At 42.6% G+C, this 24,817-nt stretch overlaps 1 protein-coding gene across 9 annotated transcripts; it reads right to left on the reverse strand.

The window, feature by feature from the left end:
• Positions 1-537: 537 nt before the first annotated feature.
• Positions 538-24,539, reverse strand: OTUD6B (OTU deubiquitinase 6B). Of its 9 annotated transcripts, XR_013345111.1 has the most exons (9): positions 24,379-24,537; positions 22,137-22,291; positions 15,638-15,733; positions 12,868-13,180; positions 9,208-9,269; positions 8,251-8,357; positions 6,918-7,096; positions 5,185-5,262; positions 538-3,683 (listed from the first exon to the last, which is right to left on the reverse strand). XR_013345111.1 is itself a non-coding variant. In XM_077810041.1 (7 exons), exons 1-7 carry the CDS (start codon positions 24,464-24,466, stop codon positions 3,671-3,673), a joined length of 834 nt encoding a protein of 277 aa, XP_077666167.1. In that variant the 5' UTR covers positions 24,467-24,539; the 3' UTR covers positions 538-3,670. The 9 variants fall into 9 exon arrangements, 3 of the variants coding, with proteins under 3 accessions (XP_077666167.1, XP_077666166.1, XP_077666165.1); XR_013345112.1 differs by lacking the exon at positions 6,918-7,096 and having other exon boundaries at positions 24,379-24,539; XR_013345110.1 differs by having other exon boundaries at positions 538-5,262.
• Positions 24,540-24,817: the final 278 nt, after the last annotated feature.

Below are 24,817 nucleotides of genomic sequence, written 5' to 3' on the forward strand. Positions count from 1 at the left end.
CTTTTCTCTCTATATTCATTGTAAAGGGAGTCTAGGCACCTAATTCAGGCTTTGTGGATCACAGTGATGTTCCTATGATTTTCTAGGCAGCTAAAAGGCATTGTGATGCTCAGTATCACAATGCCCAAGTCTCTTTATGAATCTATCCTTTAGGGCTTTTCCTCACAGCTTAAAATGGTGATTTTTTTTTTAAAACCGTGGGATAACTAAGGTGCAAGAGCTATTCTGAGGTAAAAAATACAGTGAGGCTGAAACTCTTGCATTTCAGCACTCAGGAAAAGATCCGAGACAACATTTCTGAAATAAAATCAGAGGGCAATGAAGGTGTGTGCGCGCGCACCAAAGTACAGATTTAGTGTTGAAAATAGGGCTGTTGATTAATTGCAGTTAACTCGTGATTAACACAAAAAAATTGTGATTAATCACAGTTTTAATCGCACTGTTAAACAATAGAATACCAATTGAAGTGTATTAAATATTTGGGCTGTTTTTCTGCATTCTCAAATATTTGATTTTAATTTACAACAGAATACAAAGTGTATAGTGCTCACTTTATTTTTTTATTACAAATATTTGCACTGTAAAAATGATAAAAGAAATAGTATTTTTCAATTCACCTCATACAAGTACTGTAGTGCAATCTCTATCGTGAAAGTGCAATTTACAAATGTAGATTTTGTTACATAACTGCATTCAAAAACAAAATGATGTACAACTTCAGACCCAAGAAATCCACTCAGTCCTACTTCTTGTTCAGACAATCACTAAAACAAACAAGTTTGTTTACATTTACGGGAAATAATACTGCCAGCTTCTTATTTACAATGTCACCTGAATATGAGAACAGGTATTCGCATGGCATTGTTGTAGCTGGCATTGTTAGGTATTTACGTGCCAGGTCTCCTAAACATCCATATGCCCCTTCATGCTTTGGCCACCGTTCCGGAGGACACTGAAAACAAGAAGCAGACAGCATTATCTCCTGAAAAGGTAATTAAACTTGTTTGTCTGTGTGACTGACTGAACAAAAAGTAAGATTGAGTGGACTTTTAGGCTGTAAAGTTTTACATTATTTTCACTTGAGTGCATTAAATGTTTATTATAGAAACTGTATGGCCTAATATACAATGGAAAGAGACTAAAAGAAACAACACTTTCATTCAGGGCTTTACATACAATAGGCCTGAGGTTTAACTCTGTAGAAAGTTTTTCTAGATTACCAAAATACCGTTTTGTGTGTCCAAATCTGAGAGAGATATTTCACAATGGTAGCAAATTGTAGTGAGATGTCTCCCCATCTGTCACAATTTGTTACCCCTGCATCAGAGGATTGGGAAAGATGAGAGATAGTAAATTGTGACAGATGGATCCCCCCCATCACCACTTACTATCCCTGGACTAGATAATGGGAAAGGGAGAGGCTGCAAGTTGTGACAGGCCAGTAAAAGAACACCTAGATGTCAGTAACTGCTACCACTAGCAAACTGTGCCAATAGCAGTTTGTAACTACGCTGGGCAGGGATCCCCTCACCGTGCAGACAGTGGCAGGACCCAGCCCCATCCCAGACCTTGGAGACCCCTCACATGACCATGGGAACAGCCACAGTGCAATGCTATGGATGTGGCCAGGGAAGCACTAGTGGAGGGCTCAGGAGGAGCCCCCACCTCCCAAAGGAAAAGGGTGCATCTGGGGGAGCAGCAGAGCCTAGTAGTCAGTGCCCTCTACCACATCTAAGCAAACCAAACACGGGAACAGCATAACAATGTGCAGTCATAGCCACGCTGGCTACTACTGAAGATAGTGTAAGGAGTTGCAGTGTTAAGGGGAAGGTGAGGGATGTGCGGCTGTGACATGGTGGTCTGGTGCTGTATGGAGTTACCTTAATGACAAGTTAAGCAGAAGAGACTTGCTGAGCCAGTAAGTGAAGTGCACATGCCACCCTGGACATTTAAAGCCATACTGACCAATGTTTTCAAATTACTGTAATTTTCCCAATATTCCCAAATGCAAACCTCACCCCCTCCAGTCCCATAACATCCCCACTGCCCTCCAATACCTCCACTGCCATCCACAGTTGTTAACTTTCACATGGTAAATAAGCACCCCGACTTTCACAATAAACCAAAAATCAAGCTAATTCCATTTCAAAACAAGGCCAAAACAGGCCAATCCCTAAGAACCCCAACACTCTATGTGACTAGATCCCCCCGGTGTGCCGTCTGGGACTGTGGTGAGCCCTCTGTGCACCCCTGATTCTCTTCCCCCGCCTCTTGCCCCTGCTTGCCACGAGCCGATCAAAAAAAGAAGCAACAAGCCAAACAAGCTACAAGCCAAAAACCAGCCAACAAGCAATTTACAAGCCAATTAAGCCAAAAACAAGCCCAGGGTTTGTTTTATTTGTTTTGATTTGTCTGCAGGGTTTGGTTTTTTTTGGCTTTTTTTTTTTTTTGCAGGTTTAGCATGTCTTCTGCCATCTCTTTCCCCCACTAATACCCAGTTCAGTCTCCCTGCCCACCCTCCACACCTTGTACTCCACAGAACACTTATCAAGGAGAGCAGAGGTTAGGCCCCACACAGCAGGGCTATGATAAGCTTCCATTTGTGGAAATAGGGCTGCAACACCACCTGGGGAAGCAGAGACAAGACATTTGCTCTCAGCAGGTGGTTTGCAGAACAGAACCATGCAGGCCCACCATCTCCCTTATGCGCCAAGTCTGAGGAGAGGAGCGGGCACATGATCCCCCCTGCAATACTCTCCCACTGCACCCATAGGTTGGGGGAAAAAGGAGCATGAACCCACTGCCTGCTCCACAAATCCTCCCTGCTGCAGAGTCCTGGGGTAAAAGGGGCTGTTCCTTGCTCCCTGCTGCAGCCACAGCCTGTGGAAAATGGGGCATGGCTGGTATGTCAAGGTCATCACCCATTCACACCCCCTGCCTCCATCTCATGCTAGCAAGACTCTGTGTTATCTCAGCTCTGCACTTCTAATCTACCCCCATCCTGCCATTAGCTGCTGAGCCTTTGGCTGACCCCGCCTCTCCCACACTCCTTTGGCAGAACCAAAGCAGAGGGCAACTATCACCACCTCAAATCTTGGGCATCAACAGCCACACATGTGCATCAGTCTGTCTCAGACTATGTCTACAATGGGGGGGAAAAAAACCCACAGCAGCAAGTTTAAGAGCCCAGGTAAACTGAATCAGGCTCGTGTCACAAGGCTAAAAGGCACAGACATTCCGCCACTCAGACCCACATTCCCCGTCCCACCCATTGTGACTCCGCTATACAGACTACAAACTCCTCAGGCAGATCCTGGTTGTGCAGTGTCTAAGAAATGGGGCCCTAATCTCGGCAGAGCGCTCTCAAACATAACCCAAGGCTTACATCTTGGTTAAGAACATTACAAACCCAAAGTTTATATTTGATCTGCCCCCTTAAAGTACACGATGTAAAGAGAGAACATGGCTGTAATGACCAGAGCATTTTACATACCGATAGTCAAGTCACCCTATTTGCATCAAGTAACAAAGATGAACAGCAATAGGAAGCACAGGTCATTGGTAAAATGTCAACAATGTAGCAAGAGGAGGTTTGGAGCCAGATAGCATTGAAATGCCTTGTTTGATGAGCTGACTGTGAATTTCATTAATGTTCTGTTCACTCTGTTTTTCAGTGATAATACCTGTAATAAAGAGATTAATGTCCCATGTTTAGTATCCCACTGACCATCTCTCCCCACTGCAGTTTTATAATCCTGTAGCCAGTTTTCAACACATATGAATGCGCAGCCTGAACCAAGTCAGCCTGAATTAATTCTGGGAAAGTTTGATATGATGTTTCATTGAAATGCTTCACTAAAGTTCAGATGTATGGCAACCCCTTCAGCCACTAATTCTGTAACTTTATCAAAAACAAAAAAATGTTTGCCTGGAAAGAACAGGAATAATCTAAAAGCACTGATTTATGCGAATGTTTACAGCTTGGCTAAACATGGCAAAAAGAGGACATGATTAGAGCCCTTCAAATCCATCGATATTCGCAGACCATTTTTAGGAACCGCGGCTCAGATGCGGCTATAAATTGCGTATCCGCATAGGGTTCTAGATATAACTTTCTATGAGTATTTGAAGGGTGAAACACCAATCAGAAAGTGCAGGAATATTTTGTGGCACAAGGGACATAACTATAATAATGGGATAAAATGGAGACATTAAATATGTGAACTGAATAGCAAGAAAGATCTGCATTGAAGTCTATAATTTTAGAAGCGTCAATGGAAATCATGTAAGCCGTGCTTTAATATGCAGCAAAAAGTTAAAACGCAAAGTGAAACAGGGAGTTTTTGTAGTATCTAGCTGGTCACATTTCACGTAAGATGGGAAAATTCTATAATATGCTGGAGTGGATGCTACTGAAAAAGGCCATGGCAAGTACAACTGGTGACACTAAGAGATAACATTGGTTTAAAAACAAGAGAAAAATGAGCTTTTGGATTTCTATTTCTTTAATAGAGAGTTGTCTTCTTGAATGGAACTTGTGGTTGACTAAGACATGACGATGTTGTAGGATCATGACAAACGTGAAAATCATTAAGTTCACTAGTTTCAGAGGGAACAGGAAGTACTGCAGAGAAATTCTGTGATAGATAATCTATTTCAGGACAAACTGATAAGTGGAAATCTTATCCAATTCAATAAATACAAATAAGTTTCTAACTTCTTAATTCAAGGCCCATACAGCATAAGCAAAGGTCCTTTGCTCACTATAATTAAATATTCTTTTGCTTTGTACAAGTTGAAAACATCTTAAATTGGACAAATTGTTGGATACAGACATATTCCAGAATTCCAATATCATCTTTTTCCCCTTTCAATTAGTGACCCAGGAATAAATTCTGATGAAGCCTCAATTAACTGACCATTATTCAGCTACATAAATCAGCAAGTGCACTGCCAAATACATCAATTTTAGGTAACACTAAAAACAGTATATTATTGTATTATGGTGAAAATCTTTATGGCATTAAAGAAGATTTCTATATTAACTCTCTCTCACTAATGCATCCATTTCGAGTAACAGGCATTGCAAAAAAAGTCTGACTCCTGCAATCAAGACATCAATTGGGTTCATCCAGTTATTACAATAAATACCAAACGAATAAAGATTGCCAAATGATGTTATACCTGGTTAACACTTGTTTTGCCTGGCAAGCTCCACGCTGTGAAATTCATAATCAAACATTCTTTATGTGGGGAGACTGACTATAAAACAAATAAATATGGCATTTGTAAAGTCCTCATTTGCATCTCTTTCACAAGACCACAAAGTGCTTTCATTAAATGACCCACAGAAGAAAAATAGTTGGGTTTGTGTCTTACTTTTTTGAGATATATAAAGAAGGTATGAAGAAATACCAGGAATGTAAATTTGTTTTCTGGTTTTACTGTACAATTCAGATGTCTTGGATGTGGACTATAACTCTCTCAGCCCTCAGCTGAGGGGCAGCACTGTTACATCTTTAACAACTGCATTTTTCCCAAACTGTTTATGCAGCCAGTTAAAAAAAATCAGTGTAAAAAAGTTTTAAACAGTCGATATAAAAAAATAATTTCCTGGTATTAGCAGGCTTTCCTTATATATTTCAGTCTTCTCTGTGTGTCATAAAGAAGCAAAACAGACAATGCAAACCCAAATTTCTTTGCAGGTCATCTTTAAAGTTACTTACAAGAATTAAGTGATCACAATTTTTACAACTGTTTGCAAATGGCTATATAAGGCAGCGTCTACACTACAGGGACTATAGTGGCGTAACTACAGCGCCATAGTTTTGCCGGTATAACCCCATAACATAGATGTAACCTACGACAGAAGGGTTTTCTCCATTGCTGTAAGAACACCATCTCCCCGAACGACATAAGTAGGTTGATGGAAGCATTCTTCCAGCGATCTAGCTACATCTACACCAGGGATCAGGTCAGGATGGCTATGGTGCTCAGGAGTGTGGATTTTTCACACTGCTGAGCACCATAAGTACATTGACCTAAATTTAAGTACAGACCACACCTGAGTATTGTTAACGGCATTCCAAACTGCAGATCTGATGGAATGGCAGTACTATAAACAGTATGTTTGGATTAGTTCACTAAGTCTTCATCTGAAATGACAACATTGTAAAGAAAAATAAATTACAAAGGAACGAAAAGTTGAATGTCCCCTGTTCTACAGGTGGGACTAAGTGGACCGGCAGTCCCATTATCAATTCTCACCCCTGTTCTGTCATCTATGGCCATAAGCAGAAATGCCAGTGGCAGAAGACAAGGCAGTTTTCGAAACCTGATTAAAAAATTAAGAGGAGAATCCATAAAAACAGAAGTTAGGTTTGCGAAGTTTTGAGTCAGATAAGGATAAGATATTCAGCATCACTGGCTTTGCCTCTGGCTCTTATGTAACTAAAGTATTAGGAGGGTCCTTACTATTGTTTAACTATGTTTTAGCTATGCCTTGTTGGGACTATTAAAGCAGTATCTTTACGGTCACTCCAGTCTAGAATATTACTTAACAGTCATTTAAATGCCTTAATAAAATCTCCATGATCACCACAATCTACTTGAAATGACCTATAAGAGCCTGTAAATCATGTCAATTCTTCAGTAGAAATGCACAGAAGCAGGAAATAAAAAAAAAAAACCCACAGGCTGCCTGAAACATATACTATTGATCTTTTCACTGTGGCAGAGTATGCTATGTAAACCAAAATACACAAACTATGCAAGTTACTCTGGCTTACACAGCCAACATTTTATAGAATATTTTCTAAAACATGATCTAAATCAGCAAAGTCTAGGTACTGTTTTAAACTGCTATTTCTAATACGTAGCCAAATCTTTTGTCTCTCTTAAAAGTTCCTTCCCGTTACTTTTGTTTTCCAGTCTGCTTGGGAACCGTCCACAGATGAAGAGCCCAAAGTGTCAAGCGGCACCCATTATCCATGTGGACTTATGACTTGTATACTAGCTACCATTTTCTGTAGCAGTGTCTGTTAGCAGTTTTACAGAATTATAATGCTCTCCTAATCCATATGCATGTCTCATATACCTAAAATCAAAACAAAAAAGCCATTTAAAAAAATTAATATTTAACTAAAATTAAAACATACATAATACACATGTATACACATACCTACTTTCTACTCTCAAATAGTTTAAAGACATTCAATTAAAGTTAAAGACAGCATGGAAAAATGTATTATCCTGGAAACCATGGAAGTTTGACATGTTTTCATGAGGAAGGAGCGTTTCTTTAGTTTTGCTAATAATGATAAAACCTACACATCATTAATGGAGCTTTTATATAAAATAATACGTTAAATCCATTTATAATTGTGACTAAAATAGCTTTTCTTGAATAACTGAAGGCTGCTAATGAATCAGTCAACTGACAGAAAAGTGACAGACGTCTAAGTTCCCTCTAAGCTGTGTAGCCGCACAGCTGCCTATTAAGCCTTGCACAGGGGCTCAGGGCTGCAGTGGGGAGATGCGCCCCTCCCCACCAGCCCAAACATGGACTTGCAGTAGCGGGGAGAGGCACCCTTCCCCGCTGGCCCCAGTACGGACTTGCCGTGGCCGGGGCAGAGGTGTCCCTCTCCGCCAGCCCCAGCATCGACCTGCCCTGGACTTGCTGCAGCCAGGGGAGAGGAGCCCCTCCCTCGGCCCCAAGCTGCTGTGGCGAGAGAGGGCTGGGGGGAGCCTGCACCCCGAGGCAGCCTGTACCCCAAACCTGTCATCCCCGGCCCTACCCCAGAACCCACACCTCCCGCATCCCAACCCTCTGCCCAGCCCTGAGCCCCCTCCCACATCCCAAACCTCTCCTCTCCAGCCCCACTCCAGAGCCCTCCCCCACACACCCCAGCCCTGAGCCCCCTCCCACACTTCAAACTCCTTGGCCCCACCCCTATCACATGAATTTTGTTATGTGCACCAATATGAAGGTGATGTGTCACACATCACCTACATATTGGTGCACATAACATTCATTCTGCACATGGATGTAAAAAATTAGAGGGAACACTGACAATAAGCTTCTTTAGTTTCCTAACCTGATTTATTGATGGCTATTTTGCATTTTCAAGCCAACTCATTCTGTAACATTCTCTAGTCAGACAAGCTAGATGAAGTTTTGCAATCACTTACTTAAATACTCTCCTGTGGGAAAAACAAGATTAAAAAATAGGAATAAAAATATCTACTTACACTAGTATTAATGGTTTGCTTGAATATTCTTCACCAACAATGATGGGAGGAGAATCCATTTGCACTACTTCAATTGGTTTTTGCAAAATGTGTGATAGAGCCCTTAGCTTTAAGACAGGAAAACAATATACTGAGAAGTATAATTAAATACCATGAAAAACACTTAGTTCTAACACACATACCATTAGGTCAGTTTAAGCCTGAAATTTATGGGTTTTTTTAGAAGTGAGATTTTACAAAAATCTTCCTGTGGTTAGTTTTTAAATTCCTATGAAAAGTTTCTATGAACCATCTCCTGCTTTGTTGATAAAAGCAATGCAGCACAGTGCTAGTTCTCAAGAACTTGAGAGAGCAACTAGTCTATTTTCAATGCTGAAGAGGAATGAAATGCAAAAACAGAGCAGAAGTGCTAAAAAGATTTTTATTTCAGTATTAATTATAAATCTCACTAACTACACTTTGCTGTACGATAGCTTGCTGTGCTGTGAAGTATGTTGACCCTGTTTAAACAAAGAAAATAAAACCAACTTTCTGTCTCTATTTTTTATTCTTTCCCTCCATGTTGTCAACCATCATATGTAGAACAGGTGTTTCTAAAGTTTTAAAGACTTAAGCTGCTGCGAGCAATACAGACACAGACAAAACTGGTAATGCTCTGAGAAAATATATGACCACAATGTAAAGTTTGTCAAGAGGTTAAAAAGGGGAATAATGATACTTACTTAGTTTCTTTGTAAAGTGCTTTGAGATATACTGATAAAACACACTATATAAGAGTAGGTATTGTTATATTTCTTTACAACCATGCTTGATTAGGCCTCCAGAAATTTCTCTATTACGGAAAATCCCCTTCTTTGAACTGGAGAAGGGGCATTTCTAAGAATTTGCATCTAAAAATCCATTAGTTTTCAATCACTTCAGAGTTTCATCAACAAAAATAAACAGTACCATACTTACTTCCAGCTGACCACCCCATGCAGCTGTGTTGACTATATCATCACAGTACTTTTCAAACTCCCCTGCAGGAAAAAAATAAATGGAGTAAACCTCTCAGTAAATCTCTTTCCTGGATGTGGGTGGGTGAGGAAGATATTGATGGGATAAATTAAAAATAAATTTTGGCCTGGAAAAGTAGAACACAATGTAGGGGAATAAGAATATGTAACTGCGGGGAAAGAGAAAACAAATAGCAAACAGACACCTATGACAAAGGAAGAAGTATAGTATGATCTCTTGTTGACAAGAAAAGAGGGAAAAGGAGAGCAAAGACAGGAAAGATAATGTAATAAAAATACAGGAAACAGCAAGTTATATTTTAAGTACTTCTTGAATACATTTTATGGACAATATAATCTAATTAAATACTGTACCCAATAAGTGGTACATAATAGCTTTAAACTGCAGGAGTCATAGCTTTGGGACACAGCATGCAGTGGAAGTATCTTTCTATCTAATTAGTAGGCTTGGCTCTTGTGCAATATAGATGTCAGATAAATTTTTCAGGTCCTGTAACTAGCTGCAGTTCTACTATGTTTTTCTCCAGACTGACTGTTATTTTTCAGTAAACTGAAATATTTAGAATCCAGAGAACATTCCCTTCTATGCATGTCTCCAGAAGACAGTTTTAAGGCAATCCCCAATCTTACTTGCAAGTAAGATCTGTGCTCTTATAAATTAAAAGAATAAAATTAGCTGACCTCTTCATAAAAAACACTAATAAATATGTTCTGGGTGAAGAATAAACTGAACAAAATTACACACTGCAAGACAAAAAGCATTTCTTGGAGAAATCACCTGTCTCAACAATGAAAGAAAATCAGTTTGGATTTCAAAAAGGCTATCACGGTTAAAGATTTAATGAGGCAAACTGAAGGTTTATCTATTTTGATACCCAGGAAATAAACCTACCAATAAAATCATAGAATCATAGACTTTAAGGTCAGAAGGGACCATTGTGATCGTCTAGTCCGACCTCCTGTACAACGCAAGCCACAGAATCTCACCCACCCTCTCCTGTAACAAACCTCTAACCTATGTCTGAGCTACTGAAGTCCTCAAATCATGGTTTAAAGACTTCGAGATGCAGAGAATCCTCCAGCAAGTGACCTGTGCCCCACGCTGCAGAGGAAGGCGAAAAACCCCCCAGGGCCTCTGCCAATCTGCCCTGGAGGAAAATTCTTTCCCGACCCCAAATATGGTGATCAGCTAAACCCTGAGCATGTGGGCAAGACTCACCAGCCAGACACCCAGGAAAGAATTCTCTGTAGTAACTCAGATCCCACCCCATCTAACATTCCATCCATCACAGGCCATTGGGCATATCTACCACTAATAGTTGAAGATCAATTAATTGCCAAATTAGGCTATCCCATCATATCATCCCTTCCATAAACTTATCAAGCTTAGTCTTGAAGCCAGATAGGTCTTTTGCCCTCACTGCTTCCCTTGGAAGGCTGTTCCAGAACTTCACTCCTCTGATAGTTAGAAACCTTTGTCTAATTTCAAGTCTAAACTTCCTGATGGCCAGTTTATATCCATTTGTTCTTGTCTCCACACTGGTACTGAACTTAAATAATTCTTCTCCCTCCATGGTATTTGTCCCTCGGATATATTTATAGAGAGCAATCATATCTCCCCTCAGCCTTCTTTTGGTTAGGCTAAATAAGCCAAGCTCTTTGAGTCTCCTTTCATAAGACAGGTTTTCCATTCCTCGGATCATCCTAGTAGCCCTTCTCTGTACCTGTTCCAGTTTGAATTCATCTTTCTTAAACATGGGAGACCAGAACTGCACACAATATTCCAGATGAGGTCTCACCAGTGCCTTGTATAATGGTACTAACACCTCCTTATCTCTACTGGAAATACCTCGCCTGATGCATCCCAAGACTGCATTAGCTTTTTTCACGGCCATATCACATTGGCGGCTCAGTCATCCTGTGATCAACCAATACTCCGAGGTCCTTCTCTTCCTCTGTTACTTCCAAATGATGCGTCCCCAGTTTATAACAAAAATTCTTGTTATTAATCCCTAAATGCATGACCTTGCACTTTTCACTATTAAATTTCATCATATTACTATTACTCCAGTTTAGAAGGTCATCCAGATCTTCCTGTATGATATCCTGGTCCTTCTCTGTATTGGCAATACCTCCCAGCTTTGTGTCATTCACAAACTTTATTGGCACATTCCCGCTTTTTGTGCCAAGGTCAGTAATAAAAAGATTAAATAAGATTGGTCCCGAAACCAGTCCCTGAGGAACTCCACTAGTAACCTCCTTCCAGCCTGACAGTTCACCTTTTAATGTGACCCATTGTAATCTCCCCTTTAACCAGTTTCTTTTCCACCTTTCAATTTTCATATTGATCCCCATCTTTTCTAATTTAGCTAATAATTCCCCACGTGGAACTGTATTAAATGCCTTATTGAAATAGAGGTAAATTAGATCCACTGTGTTTCCTTTGTCTAAAAAATCTGTTACCTTCTCAAAGAAGGATATCAGGTTGGTTTGACATGATCTACCTTTTGTAAAACCATGTTGTATTTTGTCCCAATTACCATTGACCTCAAAATAGAAAGGTAATTTAAATTTAAGAAAGGAAGTTTAGCCTAAGACAAGACAAGATAGAGCCGGCCAGAAGTGCTACCGTGCTGCTAATAACACTGCAGCAGTACCTGTAACACTGTCTCTCTCTCAGGGAGCTAATATGAAGAGGCAGGGAATATGAGGATGCTAGCATCACAAGAGGCGAACATGAAGACTAGCTAATTTTTTCACAATACTGTTCTAATACTCAGCTCTACGGTACATGTGGTAACTATGTGAATAACACTCGACTCTGGACTCACTAACAGCCATGTTAATAGGAACAGCAAAACATACCACACTTTCCTTTATCATGGTTCCACGGAAGCTTAAGCTTTAATTGAAAAATTTTTTGTAGAATGATTTTTTGGGCTATTGAAACATGCTTAAAGGCTCCCTTCTGCTAAATGCCTATTCTTGATACAGGATATGAACAGTACCACTGAGCATCTTTAAAGAAAAAGCTATTTTGCTTTTGAGGCATAGATGGACTTGAAAGCCATTGTCCAACTAAATCTTCATTATTTCATGCCAAGGTCAATTTACAATGTATGTCTCCCAGACAGCTTAATCAAAGGCATATTTTTTTCCAAAACAAGATTCAACAGAGAGAATAGTAACATTGATCCCTGCAGGATTTCAACTGTAAACAAGATTATCCTTATGTTAGAGGTCCTATCTACATTACAATTTCAGCTCACTCATGGAACACGATTACCGCACCATTGTTACCTGGTCAAGGTGTAACAGAGTTCCATTTTATATCATAGATGAGGTTAACTGTGTTACATAACCAGGCTGAAGTTACTTTTCCTACATGTAGACAAACATCTTCAAGACATTTGCTTAGTTACAGAGGACATTACGATCCTGTCTACACTACCAAACAGAAGTATGACATACAGATCAGTGGACACCCATGCTGTAACTGGTCACAAGTCAGCTATAACTAATACTGATAAGCTCCAGAACTACTGGTAACATTTGTAAAAAGACACTTTTTAAGAACCATTTATTAAACTATAATTCTTACCTCGGCTATACATGTCTCCCGTGTTGGGATTTGTTAGAAACGGCAGGAAATCATCAACATGACTTTGCATATACTCTGCAGTTTGACTTCTCAGAGTTGCAACAGTCCAGGAGTTTTGCTGATTCTTGAGCTGGTCTTCAATAGCTCGGTACATGCAGTGGCCATCTGATGGAATCTGTTTCATCTCTAACTGCCTTGTTGCCAAAATCTGGGCAAGCCTTTGACTTTCAAGATGTCTGGCTCCTGTTAAATTTTCTATCTCAGCTTCAGCTATCCTTTCTTCTCTTTCCTTCTCCAATGCAGCTTTCTTTTCCTTGGATGGAAAACACAATAAAGAATGCTACAAGAGGATGTTCATTTCAAATGAAAGTTATATGAAAAATAATGTTCAAGCTTACAAGAGGTCCCAAGCGTCTGTGCAACTGTTGGTTTGCTGCTCAGATCTATGAAATTCAGAATTTTGTTGCTCAGATTTAGGTCTGTGTGTTCATTACCACTGTGCCACCGAAGGAAGGTCAGAATCTTTCCAGTTAATAAATATACTGAAATTCACCCTTTAGGAAATAATAACCTTTGTATAGTATATTAGCAAATTAGACTAACATTTTCCAAGTTGGTGCCTAAAGTTAAGTGTCTAAATCCAAAAACAGCTAATCTCTTGTTTATATAGGTGCCTAACTTTAGGCATACATTTGAAAATTATGGCCTATGAGTTTATCTTGAAGCCATGCTATACTGAAGCATCATATGGATATGAGTCAACAGTGTGCCATTGTTGACAAGAAGGCCAATGGCATTTTGGGATGTATAAGTAGGGGCACTGCCAGCAGATCGAGGGACGTGATCATTCACCTCTCTTGGACATTGGGTGAGGCCTCATCTGGAGTACTGTGTCCAGTTTTGGGCCCCACACTACAAGAAGGATGTGGAAAAACTGGAAAGAGTCCAGCGGAGGGCAACAAAAATGATTAGGGGACTGGAACACATGACTTATGAGGAGAAGCTGAGGGAACTGGGATTGTTTAGTCTGCAGAAGAGAAGAATGAGGGGGGATTTGATAGCTGCTTTCAACTACCTGAAAGGGGGTTCCAAAGAGGATGGATCTAGACTGTTCTCAGTGGTAGCAGATGACAGAACGAGGAGTAATGGTCTCAAGTTGCAGTGGGGGAGGTTTAGGTTGGATATTAGGGAAAACTTTTTCACTAGGAGGGTGGTGAAACACTAGAGTGTGTTACCTAGGGAGGTGGTGGAATCTCCTTCCTTAGAAGTTTTTAAGGTCAGGCTTGACAAAGCCCTGGCTGGGATGATTTAGTTGGGGATCGGTCCTGCTTTGAGCAGGGGGTTGGACTAGATGACCTCCTGAGGTCCCTTCCAACCCTGATATTCTACGATTCTACGATCAGTTCATGAAGCCAAATTGCAGGAACATAAGAATTTTGTAGAGCAAATACTGTGAGACACATTGCCTGTTTCACTTTGTTTCACTAGAGGACTTATTTTTGTGTGTGGTGTTTCCAAGATTTTCATTTTACCATCTGATCTCAAGTTAAGTGGGCTCAGAAGTTAGTACTTTGATGGAAGACCTTCAGAAGAACTGCAGAAAGAAGCACTGGCAATTCAGTAGATAGCACTCTCCTAAGTCATTCATCTTTTGGAAGAGTTATAAAATGGGAGCTCTGAATACCTGTAGTCCTTAAAAATCTCAAAATATTTTTTGTGTGAAAAGAAAGATGGATAAACTTCAGTGTCCTGGCCAATTCCAGCTGAGATAATATACTGGCTACCCAAGTGTTGCCTCTGCATATTCATTCTTGTGGGGTACTTCCTTTTCTCAGAACTACTGAGCTTTAAGAACCATGCAGGTAACCTACCAATTAGAGTTGGCTAAAACTCAGGAATTCTGGTTTGTGGGAAATTTTGATATTTAGTTTCATTCCAAATCAGAATGAAACAAAATTTTTCGAAGTTTCCCACAAATCAGAAATTCTGAAAAATTTCATTTCGGAAACATCAAAATGTGGTGTTTCTGAAATAGAGTCTGTTCACTGGGACTCTGGCAGGTTGAAACTGACAAGAATTGTTCATTTCAGTCAGCAGCTGCCAACTGGCTCCCATGACCCCACTGAGGAGTCATCAGCTGGATTTCCCAGGACTTCCAGGCTCCCTACTGCAGAACCAGAAGCTGAGAAGCCCAGAGAGTCCTGGCTCAAGTAGAAGCTCTCAGGGCTTCCTTGTTCTCTGCAACAGACCAGAGTACAGATTGGCTAGAGCCAGGGCTTCCAGGCTTCTAGCTCCATGGTAGTAAGACTGGGAGCCCTGATGGTCCTCAGGGTTTCCAGACTCCTGGCTCCAACATAGGGACCCTGGAAGCTTTGGCATGGCATAGCTGCACTGGAACCACTGCCCCTGGATGTGCTGGGGTCCCTGACAGAGATGCCCTTAAATCACAAACCCTAGAATACTGGGGTCCCCCAGCAGCCTGCCAGGAAACCAACTTGTGGTTCAATTAAAGTTTGCCAAATCCAAGATGGGTTTCTTGAATTAGCATTTTCTGATGGGAATTTTCTGACAAAAGTTTCAATCAGCTCTACCACCAAAGCTGTGTTAGACTTGGTAGAGCCCATTGGGAAGATGCCTGCATTTCTTTAGAGATTTAAGTAAACTTAATGGAACTAGCAGATATTGAGCCTAGACATACGTTAGTAAATGTATACTCTGGTGTGAAAATGCCAGCACTTCTTCGCAGAAAACATTGAAACTGGTGTCATACCCGCCTTTTCTGTGCTTTTGATATTCGAGGTTGCTGTATCTGTTGCTCTCTTTCCTCAAGCTGAAAACTGGCAATACTATCAGCCACAGAATCTAGCTAGAGGGAAACAAAATTTTAAACATTTTAGTTAATATGAGTGAGAATGGAGAATTACAACAGATCCTTGGAAATGTCTCTTAAATACGTTTCAATCAATACCAGGTTACACTTTTAAATATTGAACAGTATTATCAACGTTTAAAATATTTTAAGAGAAACCATTTTAGCTTACTTTTATTTGTAGGAAGGCAGCCAATACTTTATTCTATTATCTATTAACTTACCATATTTACTCCTTGACCTAGACACCCTCCCCCCCAACCTTTTATTCTTTACTATCAGGAATGTTAAGCCAATCCACTTAAGAACACTTTGATTGAGAACCATATAGCATAATGTGTAGTGAAAATTACACTAAAGACAACCTCCAACAGTAGACTCAGTCTTAAGGCATAAATGGAGCCTTTACCTGATCACCTGAACTGCAAACCTTAAAATCCAATATCATAAAACTTTAGAATTTGAGACAGTTAGTCAACATAATTAAATCTGCCAAATGTCACAAAAAGATTGGGTTACAAGTTATGCATCCAACTTTCCTGAATGTTAACCATGCGATCCAACAGTCTCTTAAGACTCTTTTAAATAAAATCTCATCATTAGGACATATTAGGCCAGATGGAACTGTAATGTTTTTGCCACACTTTGCAAGGTCCTCTGAACTGAGCTAATTCCCTGTATATATTAAAAGGTGCGGGCTTTACCTTCTCTCTACAGCCCTAGCTCATTTACTGCACAATTGCTAAATTTTTCAGTATTGTATGCAGTGTTGTGGTAGCCATGCTGGTCCCAGGATATTAGAGAGACAAGGTGAGTGAGGTATTATTGGACCAATAACCGGCAGGGGAGACAGCCGGCTGACTGACCTATCCTTAGATAGTGCAGGAGGAGGACACCCTTCCCCCCACATCAGCCTCCAACTCAGACATGACAAACTCGCAAAAAAACCGCAAAAATTGGGCTTGTTTTTGGCTAATTGGCTTGCGAGTTGCTTGTTGGCTATTTTTGGCTTGTAGCTTGTTGCTTTTTTTTATTTTTTTGGATCGGCTCTTGGCAAGCAGGGGCAAGGGGGACAAGCAGGGGGGGAAAGAGTCAGGAGGGCACAGTGGGCCCACCACAGTCCCAGACTGCATGCCAGGGGAATCTAGTCACATAGAGAGTTGGGGTTCTTAGGGATTGGCTTGCTTTGGCCTTGTTTTGAAATGGAATTAGCTTGATTTTTGCTTATTGTGAAAGTCGGGGGGTTTATTTACCATGTGAAAGCTGGCAACTGTGCATCCCGCTCTGCTCGGCACAACAGTCTCTCCTGAAGCAGCCCACTCTGGCTGCCTATGGTTCTGCGATTCCCTCCAAATTCTCCCACAGCCTCCTCACTTACTGCGAGCAGCATCCTGAGCAGCTCTGTGAGCTCTCAGTGCTGAGGAATGTCAAAGTAGCACAGCAGTCTCACACACACACACACACTCCCTACAGCAGCAGTCTGCCTGCCCCTGTGTTCCTAGTGAAGGGCAGAACAGGAGCATTCCACGTTAATGATTTGCTCTCTGTTCCCCAAAAGGAGCATGCTCATCTGTCAGATACTTCCAGGAGCTTTGAAAGGAAGGGAGGTGTGTATGCCTGCAGGGCAGCAGAGATCAAAACAGTGAGTCCAGAGGTCATGGCAGGCATTGTGGGATACTGGTGGAAGCCAGTTATGTTGACAAAACCAACAGCAGTGTCTACACTGATGTTTTTTCCCTTTAATTTTGCCACAAAAGCTTTATGCCTCTCATTAAGGTGGTTTTGTTTTGTCAGCAAAACAGCATAGTTCTGCCGCCAAAAATAGCTTTGTAGAGCATACACTACCCCTGTTTTGTCAGCAAAAGACAGCTTTTAATGATAAAACTTTGTCGTGTAGACAAGGCCTTCACATCCACTACTTTTATTTCCCTCTTCTGGCATTCAAAAAATGGGATAAGGCCTTCTGCAGGTTCTTATCCATGAGTGGATGGGGCAATTAACAAGACTTATCTTACAATGGCCCACTTAATTTTTGATAGTCCTTCTGGTTGCGGGTGATGATTCCCATGCCAGGGTTCACACTTCAGATCAGCGGCACTGCTATGGGTACCCGCATGGCCTCACAGCATGCCAACATTTTTATGGCTGACTTAGAACAACACTTCCTCGGCTCTCGTCCCCTAACACCCCTACTTTACTTGCGCTATATTGATGACATCTTCATCATCATCTGGACCCATGGAAAAGAAGCCCTTGAGGAATTCCACCATGATTTCAACAATTTCCATCCCACCATCAACCTCAGCCTGGACCAGTCCACACAAGAGATCCACTTCCTGGACACTACAGTGCTAATAAACGATGGTCACATAAACACACCCTATACCGGAAACCTACTGACCGCTATTCCTACCTACATGCCTCCAGCTTTCACCCTGACCACACCACACGATCCATTGTCTACAGACAAGCTCTGCGATACAACCACATTTGCTCCAACCCCTCAGACAGAGACAAACACCTACAAGATCTCTATCAAGCATTCTTACAACTACAATACCCACCTGCGGAAGTGAAGAAACAGATTGATAGAGCCAGAAGAGTTCCCAGAAGTCACCTACTACAGGACAGGCCTAACAAAGAAAATAACAGAACGCCACTAGCCGTCACCTTCAGCCCCCAACTAAAATCCCTCCAACGCATTATCAAGGATCTACAACCTATCCTGAAGGACGACCCAACACTCTCACAAATCTTGGGAAACAGGCCAGTCCTTGCCTACAGACAGCCCCCCAAACTGAAGTGAATACTCACCAGCAACCACATACCACACAACAGAACCACTAACCCAGGAACCTATCCTCGCAACAAAGCCCGTTGCCAACTGTGCCCACATATCTATTCAGGGGACACCATCACAGGGCCTAATAACATCAGCCACACTATCAGAGGCTCGTTCACCTGCACATCTAACAACGTGATATATGCCATCATGTGCCAGCAATGCCCCTCTGCCATGTACACTGGGCAAACTGGACAGTCTCTACATAAAAGAATAAATGGACACAAATCAGATGTCAAGAATTATAACATTCATAAACCAGTCAGAGAACACTTCAATCTCTCTGGTCTCTCGATTTCTGATCTCAAAGTGACTATCCTTCAACAAAAAAACTTCGAAAACAGACTCCAATGAGAGACTGCTGAATTGGAATTAATTTGCAAATTGGATACAATTAATTTAGGCTTGAATAGAGACTGGGAATGGTTGATTCATTATAAAAAGTAACCTATTTCCCCTTGTTTATTCCTCCCCCCCACTGTTCCTCAGACGTTCTTGTTAAACCCTGGACTTGTGCTGGAAATGGCACCTTGATTATCATACATATTGTAAAGAGAGTGATCACTTTAGATAAGCTATTACCAGCAGGAGAGTGGGGTGGGGGGAGAGAAAACCTTTTGTAGTGATAAACATCCATTTTTTTCCTGGTCTGTGTGTATAAAAACCATCTTCTGTATTTTCCACAGTATGCATCCGATGAAGTGAGCTGTAGCTCACAAAAGCTTATGCTCAAATAAATTGGTTAGTCTCTAAGGTGCCACAAGTACTCCTTTTCTTTTTGCGAATACAGACTAACACGGCTGTTACTCTGAAACATTCAGAGCAAACATTTTCAAAGTCATAAAGCAAAACTTACGTATTTCCTTATAGCATGGAATACAGTCATTACAAGTGAGATTAATGCACGCAGTAACTTAGCATTTCATTGAGTCTAAACACTAAATACATTCTTATAAGACTAATACTTGTTTTGAACAAAACCAACATACAGATGAACTGCTTTGGTTTCCAGCTATGAGCTTGTCAGTTCTTAGCTAATGACACACAGCCTTGGTCAGAGCTGGCACTTGAATTACCAGCATCACAGCACCCACAGAGACTGTAAGCTCCTCAGTGCAGGACTTCGTTTTTCTACTTGATTAAAAAGTGTCACACAATTATGTAATTATTTACAGAGCACAAAGGATTGTAATTGTAGAAAGATTGCCCTACAGGTCCACATTTTTCAAAAAAATATATAATTACTTTTGAAAAGAGCAGAAGTATACCACCAGGTTGTAAAGATTATGTGACTGCAAATGTAACTGTTTTAATAGCAGAAAGGAAGTCTTTAAATAGATACAAATAAAGGTCATAAAATGGAAAAATTGATAGGATTACTCCTGGGAGAATTCTGCACCACTGCGCATGCGCAGAATTCAAGTCCCACACAGATTTTTTTTTTCTCCACAGAGAGGTCCTACAGTTACATCTTTCGCCCACCAGGGACTGCTTTAGCGTCAAAACAGAGGGCAGCTGCTCCTGGGTGGGAGCAGCCTGGTACAGATAGGGCAGAGAAGAAGCTGTGTTCCTCACAGCACCCTGCCCATGGGGCCAGGTCAGGAGGCTTGGGATATTGGAGGGATAGACAGAGTGGGGCACATGGGGCTGCTGGGAGATCACAGACTGGGTTTCATAGGGCCAAGTGGGTAGGGACAGACTGGGTCGGGGGCTAAATGGGAGTGGGGGAGGGGGTGATGGGACAGATGAGGATGCGCAGGGACGCAGGGGGTGCAGGGGCAGATGTGTCCGTCGATCTGAATGAATGAGAGGGGCTAGGGGTCAGTGAGAGAGAGGCTCCCCCAAATCCCTAACAATCCCTCACACACACACCCCAAATTTATCTCACCCATTCCCAACAACCCTCCAGGTTCACTCCTTCTTTCCAGGAATTACTTCCCTCTCCCTCAGCTCCTCCACTACCTCTGACTCCCCTGAGCCTTTGCACTGCTTCTCAGGGGTGTAAGAAATACATGTCTGTATTGCAGTTTAAATGAATTATTACTCAAAGTTCAGTACTAATATGCCTAGTAAGAAATCTATTGGTCAAAAAACATTTCCTGAATCTTATTTGTCTGTTTTGTTACAGATGTACCTGCAGACAGATATTTTGAAATAAATTACCAAAATAATTGAAACAGACATGATTATTTTGTGTTATTTTGACAGATACAATATGAAGAATTTTGTAGAACTTGAAAATTTTGCACGCAATATTTTAATGTTTTTGGTACAGAACATATAGGACGGGGTTGGCAAACTTTTTGGCCCGAGGGCCACAGCTGGGTATGGAAATTGTATGGTGGTCCATAAATGCTCATGAAATTGGGGGTTGGGGTGTGGGCTCTGGCTGGGGGTGCGGGCTGTGGAATGGGGCCAGAAACAAGGAGTTCAGGGTGCGGGAGGGGACTCCGGGTTGGGTGGTTGGGGTTGGGGGGAGGGGGAGCGAGAGCTCCGGCTGGGGGTGTGGGCTCTGGGGATGAGGAGTTGGGGGTGCAGGAAGGTACTCCCGGTTGGGACCGAGGGGTTTGCAGGGCTGGAGAGGTGCAGGCTTCTGGCGGCGCTTACCCCAAGCAGCTCCCGGAAGCAGGGGCATGTCCCCCATCTGGCTCTTATGCGGCGGCGGAGCCAGGTGGCTCTGCGTGCTGCCCCGTGGCTCTGTGCGCTGCCCCATCCGCAGGCGTTACCCCTGCAGTTCCCACTGGCCGTGGCTCCCGGCCAATTGGAGCTGCGGGCGTGGCGCTTGGGGCAGCAGCAGCGTGCGGAGCCCCCTGGCTGCCGCTATGTGTAGGAGCCGGATGGAGGACATGCCGCTGCTTCCAGGAGCCGTGCAGAGCCCCAGCATGCAGGGAGTGGGGTAAGCCCTCAACCCTGCTCCCTGGCTGGAGAGTCAGAGCGGGGCAAGCCCTGGACCCTGCTCCCTGGTGGGATCTCAAGGGCCAGATTAAAATGTCTGAAGGGCTGGATGCAGCCCACAGGCCGTAGTTTGCCCACCCCGATATAGGAAGTGCTCAGAGTTCAGGCACAGATTCTTGACAAGAATCACAATACAAGAACCACATCACTGAACCTCTCACAAAAGCAGCATCAATAAACTGACACACAACTAGATTAGGTATTTAGCATGAAGACATACTATGGGAGCTAAAAGTTAAATTTTTTTTTAAAAGCAAAGACAGACAAGAATGAGCTGCTAACACTCTTAATTGGACATATGATTTTGCTCTTAAAACTCTCTCAAAAATAATTTGTTGATATGGTTTTTTCTATAGCACTCATTACCCTCAGTATCTGAACACCACACAAGCTTTATTATCACCATAATCCTGATAGAGCAGCAGCGGGGGGCGCGACAACGACGACTGGGTTCAGACCTGAAATCTATTAATCTATGATTAAACCCTTTAACAGTTCTATCCTCAGTTACATATATATACAGTTACACAATTTCAATGAAAGCTGACTGAAGTTCATATTTGCTCCCAAAACCTTACAGATAAGACTAAACATGACTAGTACCTTATTCTGCTCAGGTAAAGTTTCCTTTAGCTGCTTCAGTTCTTCCTTGTGCTTCTGTTCCATTTCTGCCTCCAGTTTGGCAACATCATCAATCAATTGTTTTCTTCTCTTTTTGTCATTCTTAGGAACAGCATTTTTCATACCCTGAATTTTCGCTGTAGGAACACCCAGTAGAATGATCAATGGTTTACCTCTAATAAATGAAATATGCTAAATTTATTGGTGCAACTGTGATTAAAATTGGGCTATATAAATAAGGTAATCAAGATTTGACATACTAGTATGTCATAACAGTTAGGTTATGAGACTGCCTAGCATGATTACTACATTTTAAAATAGCTATACATTCTGAAAGATACAATTATCAACCCCAGGGAAAGCAAGAAAATATTCCAGCCCCATCATTATTAAAGTATTTGCTGCCTGTATAGAACTCAGCCATAACCTTCTCAAAATTATATGGGGCTAAAATTTTCCATACTTTGCCTCAGCAAACTGTTTATTTTGAAAAGCTAGTGAAAAGTCTGTTGAAATTTGTTTGCATAATTCAAATGTCTGGAACCAAAAACTCTGAATTTGGATTGTTTTACAATCTCTATTGAAGAACATAAATATTCAAGACTTATGGAAGTTAGTTCAGTATTTTTAAGATAATGAACTATGGGTCCGATTCTGAAAATACAGACCATTCAACATCACACATCTGAGAAGCCCCATTGAATCCAATCAGAACTTAAAATATGTACATGTTTGCAGGATTGGGGGTCTACAGATGGGCTCAAATCAAAACCCTGCATTCCATTACCCCCATACTTCAAGGATGCGCAAAATTAAAATTATGCAGATAGATTCAGAGCACTATAATGAGTGGTGCTGAGATTTTGAACAAATCTTGGAGTTTTGAAATCTAGATGTGAATCCTACTATCTGAGCCACTCTGTTATTAATATTTAAATGGAAATCAACTTAGAAAAATCACACATCTGTGATTTGTTTTAATATACCTATTATAACAATAAGTTACTATAAATGAACAGTTTTGGTTTGTTTGGGGGTTTATTTAAGTATTGACTTTGGTCCTTTGACAGTACTTTGTGTATGGTCAGCTAGCTCGTTTCCTCTTTGGTTTGGGTGGTCTTTCACACAATATGATATGACTGTAAAAATCACTGGCAGATGTAGTACCCTATAACTCTTTTTAAACTGATTAGCTTTGCGGGAATAAGATTTTAAGATTGGCATGTTTGCAAGTGGACATTAGAACTTTTTTTGTAACTCCCTTTACCCTAGAATAGCGTAGAAGACCAGATATCCTCAGTTTCTCTTCTTTTAAAATTAAAAACAGAAATGAAGTGCAGGGGTAGCAAGCAGGGAAATTGCCTGGGTCCTGATACTTGTGGGTTTCATTGTTCATAACTGCACCAGTAGTAGTTTTTGTACCTTTTATTCAAGTTAAGTGTTGTCCATAATGCAGTAAAAAAGCTACACAGAGATACAGACTGGGAGACAAATTCCTGGGCCCTAACCCTGCCTCTCAAAATGATTCACCAAGTGGGGAAATCACTTCACCACTCTGCTTCTCTTTCTTCGTCTGTAAAAAGAATTATTTCCTACTTCCCAGAAGGGTCTTAACGTTCAGTTAACACTCATGAACTGCTTTGAAGTGCGACGTACATGCTGCACTGCTACCTGCAGAGAAAGCTAGCTCTGGCAGCAGCACAGCCTAGGGTCCCAGCACAGACGTGGTGCCCCCCACCACTGTTTCCTTCTAAGCCGTGCACGTGTGCACACGCACACAGATCCCAAACCCCACAAACACGGCAAAACACCATGCGCACAGAAATTTGCACAGAACCATAACAATCTGCACAGAAGAAATTGTTTGCGCACATGGCCTGTCAAAAATTACAGGCAACACTGCCCGCCACCCTTCCCAGGCCAGCCCATGAGCTCTCATCTGCCCTCTCTGACTCCATGTCCGGCACACACCCCCTCTTCCCCTCCACCCCCTTTCTACCGCCCCTGCCCCAACACCCCGCACACACCCCTCCGCGACTCCCGCAACCCCACGCCCTGCATTCACCCCTCCATCCCACCCGACCCCTGGGCCCTCCCTGTCCCCCCGCCCCGCACAGACACCCCCGCCCCGCTGCGCCCCCACGCCCCGCACACGCGCCCCTGCCCTTGGGCCCTCCCTCTCCTCAAGCCCCGCGCCCGCCCGGACCCCACGGCCGCTCCTCGCCTTGCAGCTCCCGCTTCTCCCTGCGCTGATTCCTCACGAGCAGCTCGAAGTCGCCCGCCGCCGGCTCCTCCCCCGCGTGCCCCTCCATGACCCCGAGCTCGAGCCGGGCGGCGGCCCCGCACAGCGCCACACCGCGCCCCCAGTCCCCGGCACCGCACCCGACGTGAGAGGGAGACCACCCCGCTCGCGCGCAGCCGGGAGCGCGCACGCAGCCCGCTCCTCCCGGGCCGCGCCTCTCAGGCGTTCGGAGGCTGCCCGTGGGACGCGCGCCCGGGAGAGCCATGGGCAGGGACCGTTCCCAGGCGGTCCTAGCGCCGCCGAATGCCGGGGCTCAGTGCAGCGGGGGTCCCTTTGCCCCTAGGGGCGGCTCGATCGGGCTCCCGCCGCGCCGGGCGCCAGGCTGTGCCGCTTGGTCTGCCCGGGCGCGGAGCCTGGGGTC

This window comes from Eretmochelys imbricata, chromosome 2 (genome assembly GCF_965152235.1).
Source record: "Eretmochelys imbricata isolate rEreImb1 chromosome 2, rEreImb1.hap1, whole genome shotgun sequence".
Classification (NCBI taxonomy): Eukaryota; Metazoa; Chordata; order Testudines; family Cheloniidae; genus Eretmochelys; species Eretmochelys imbricata.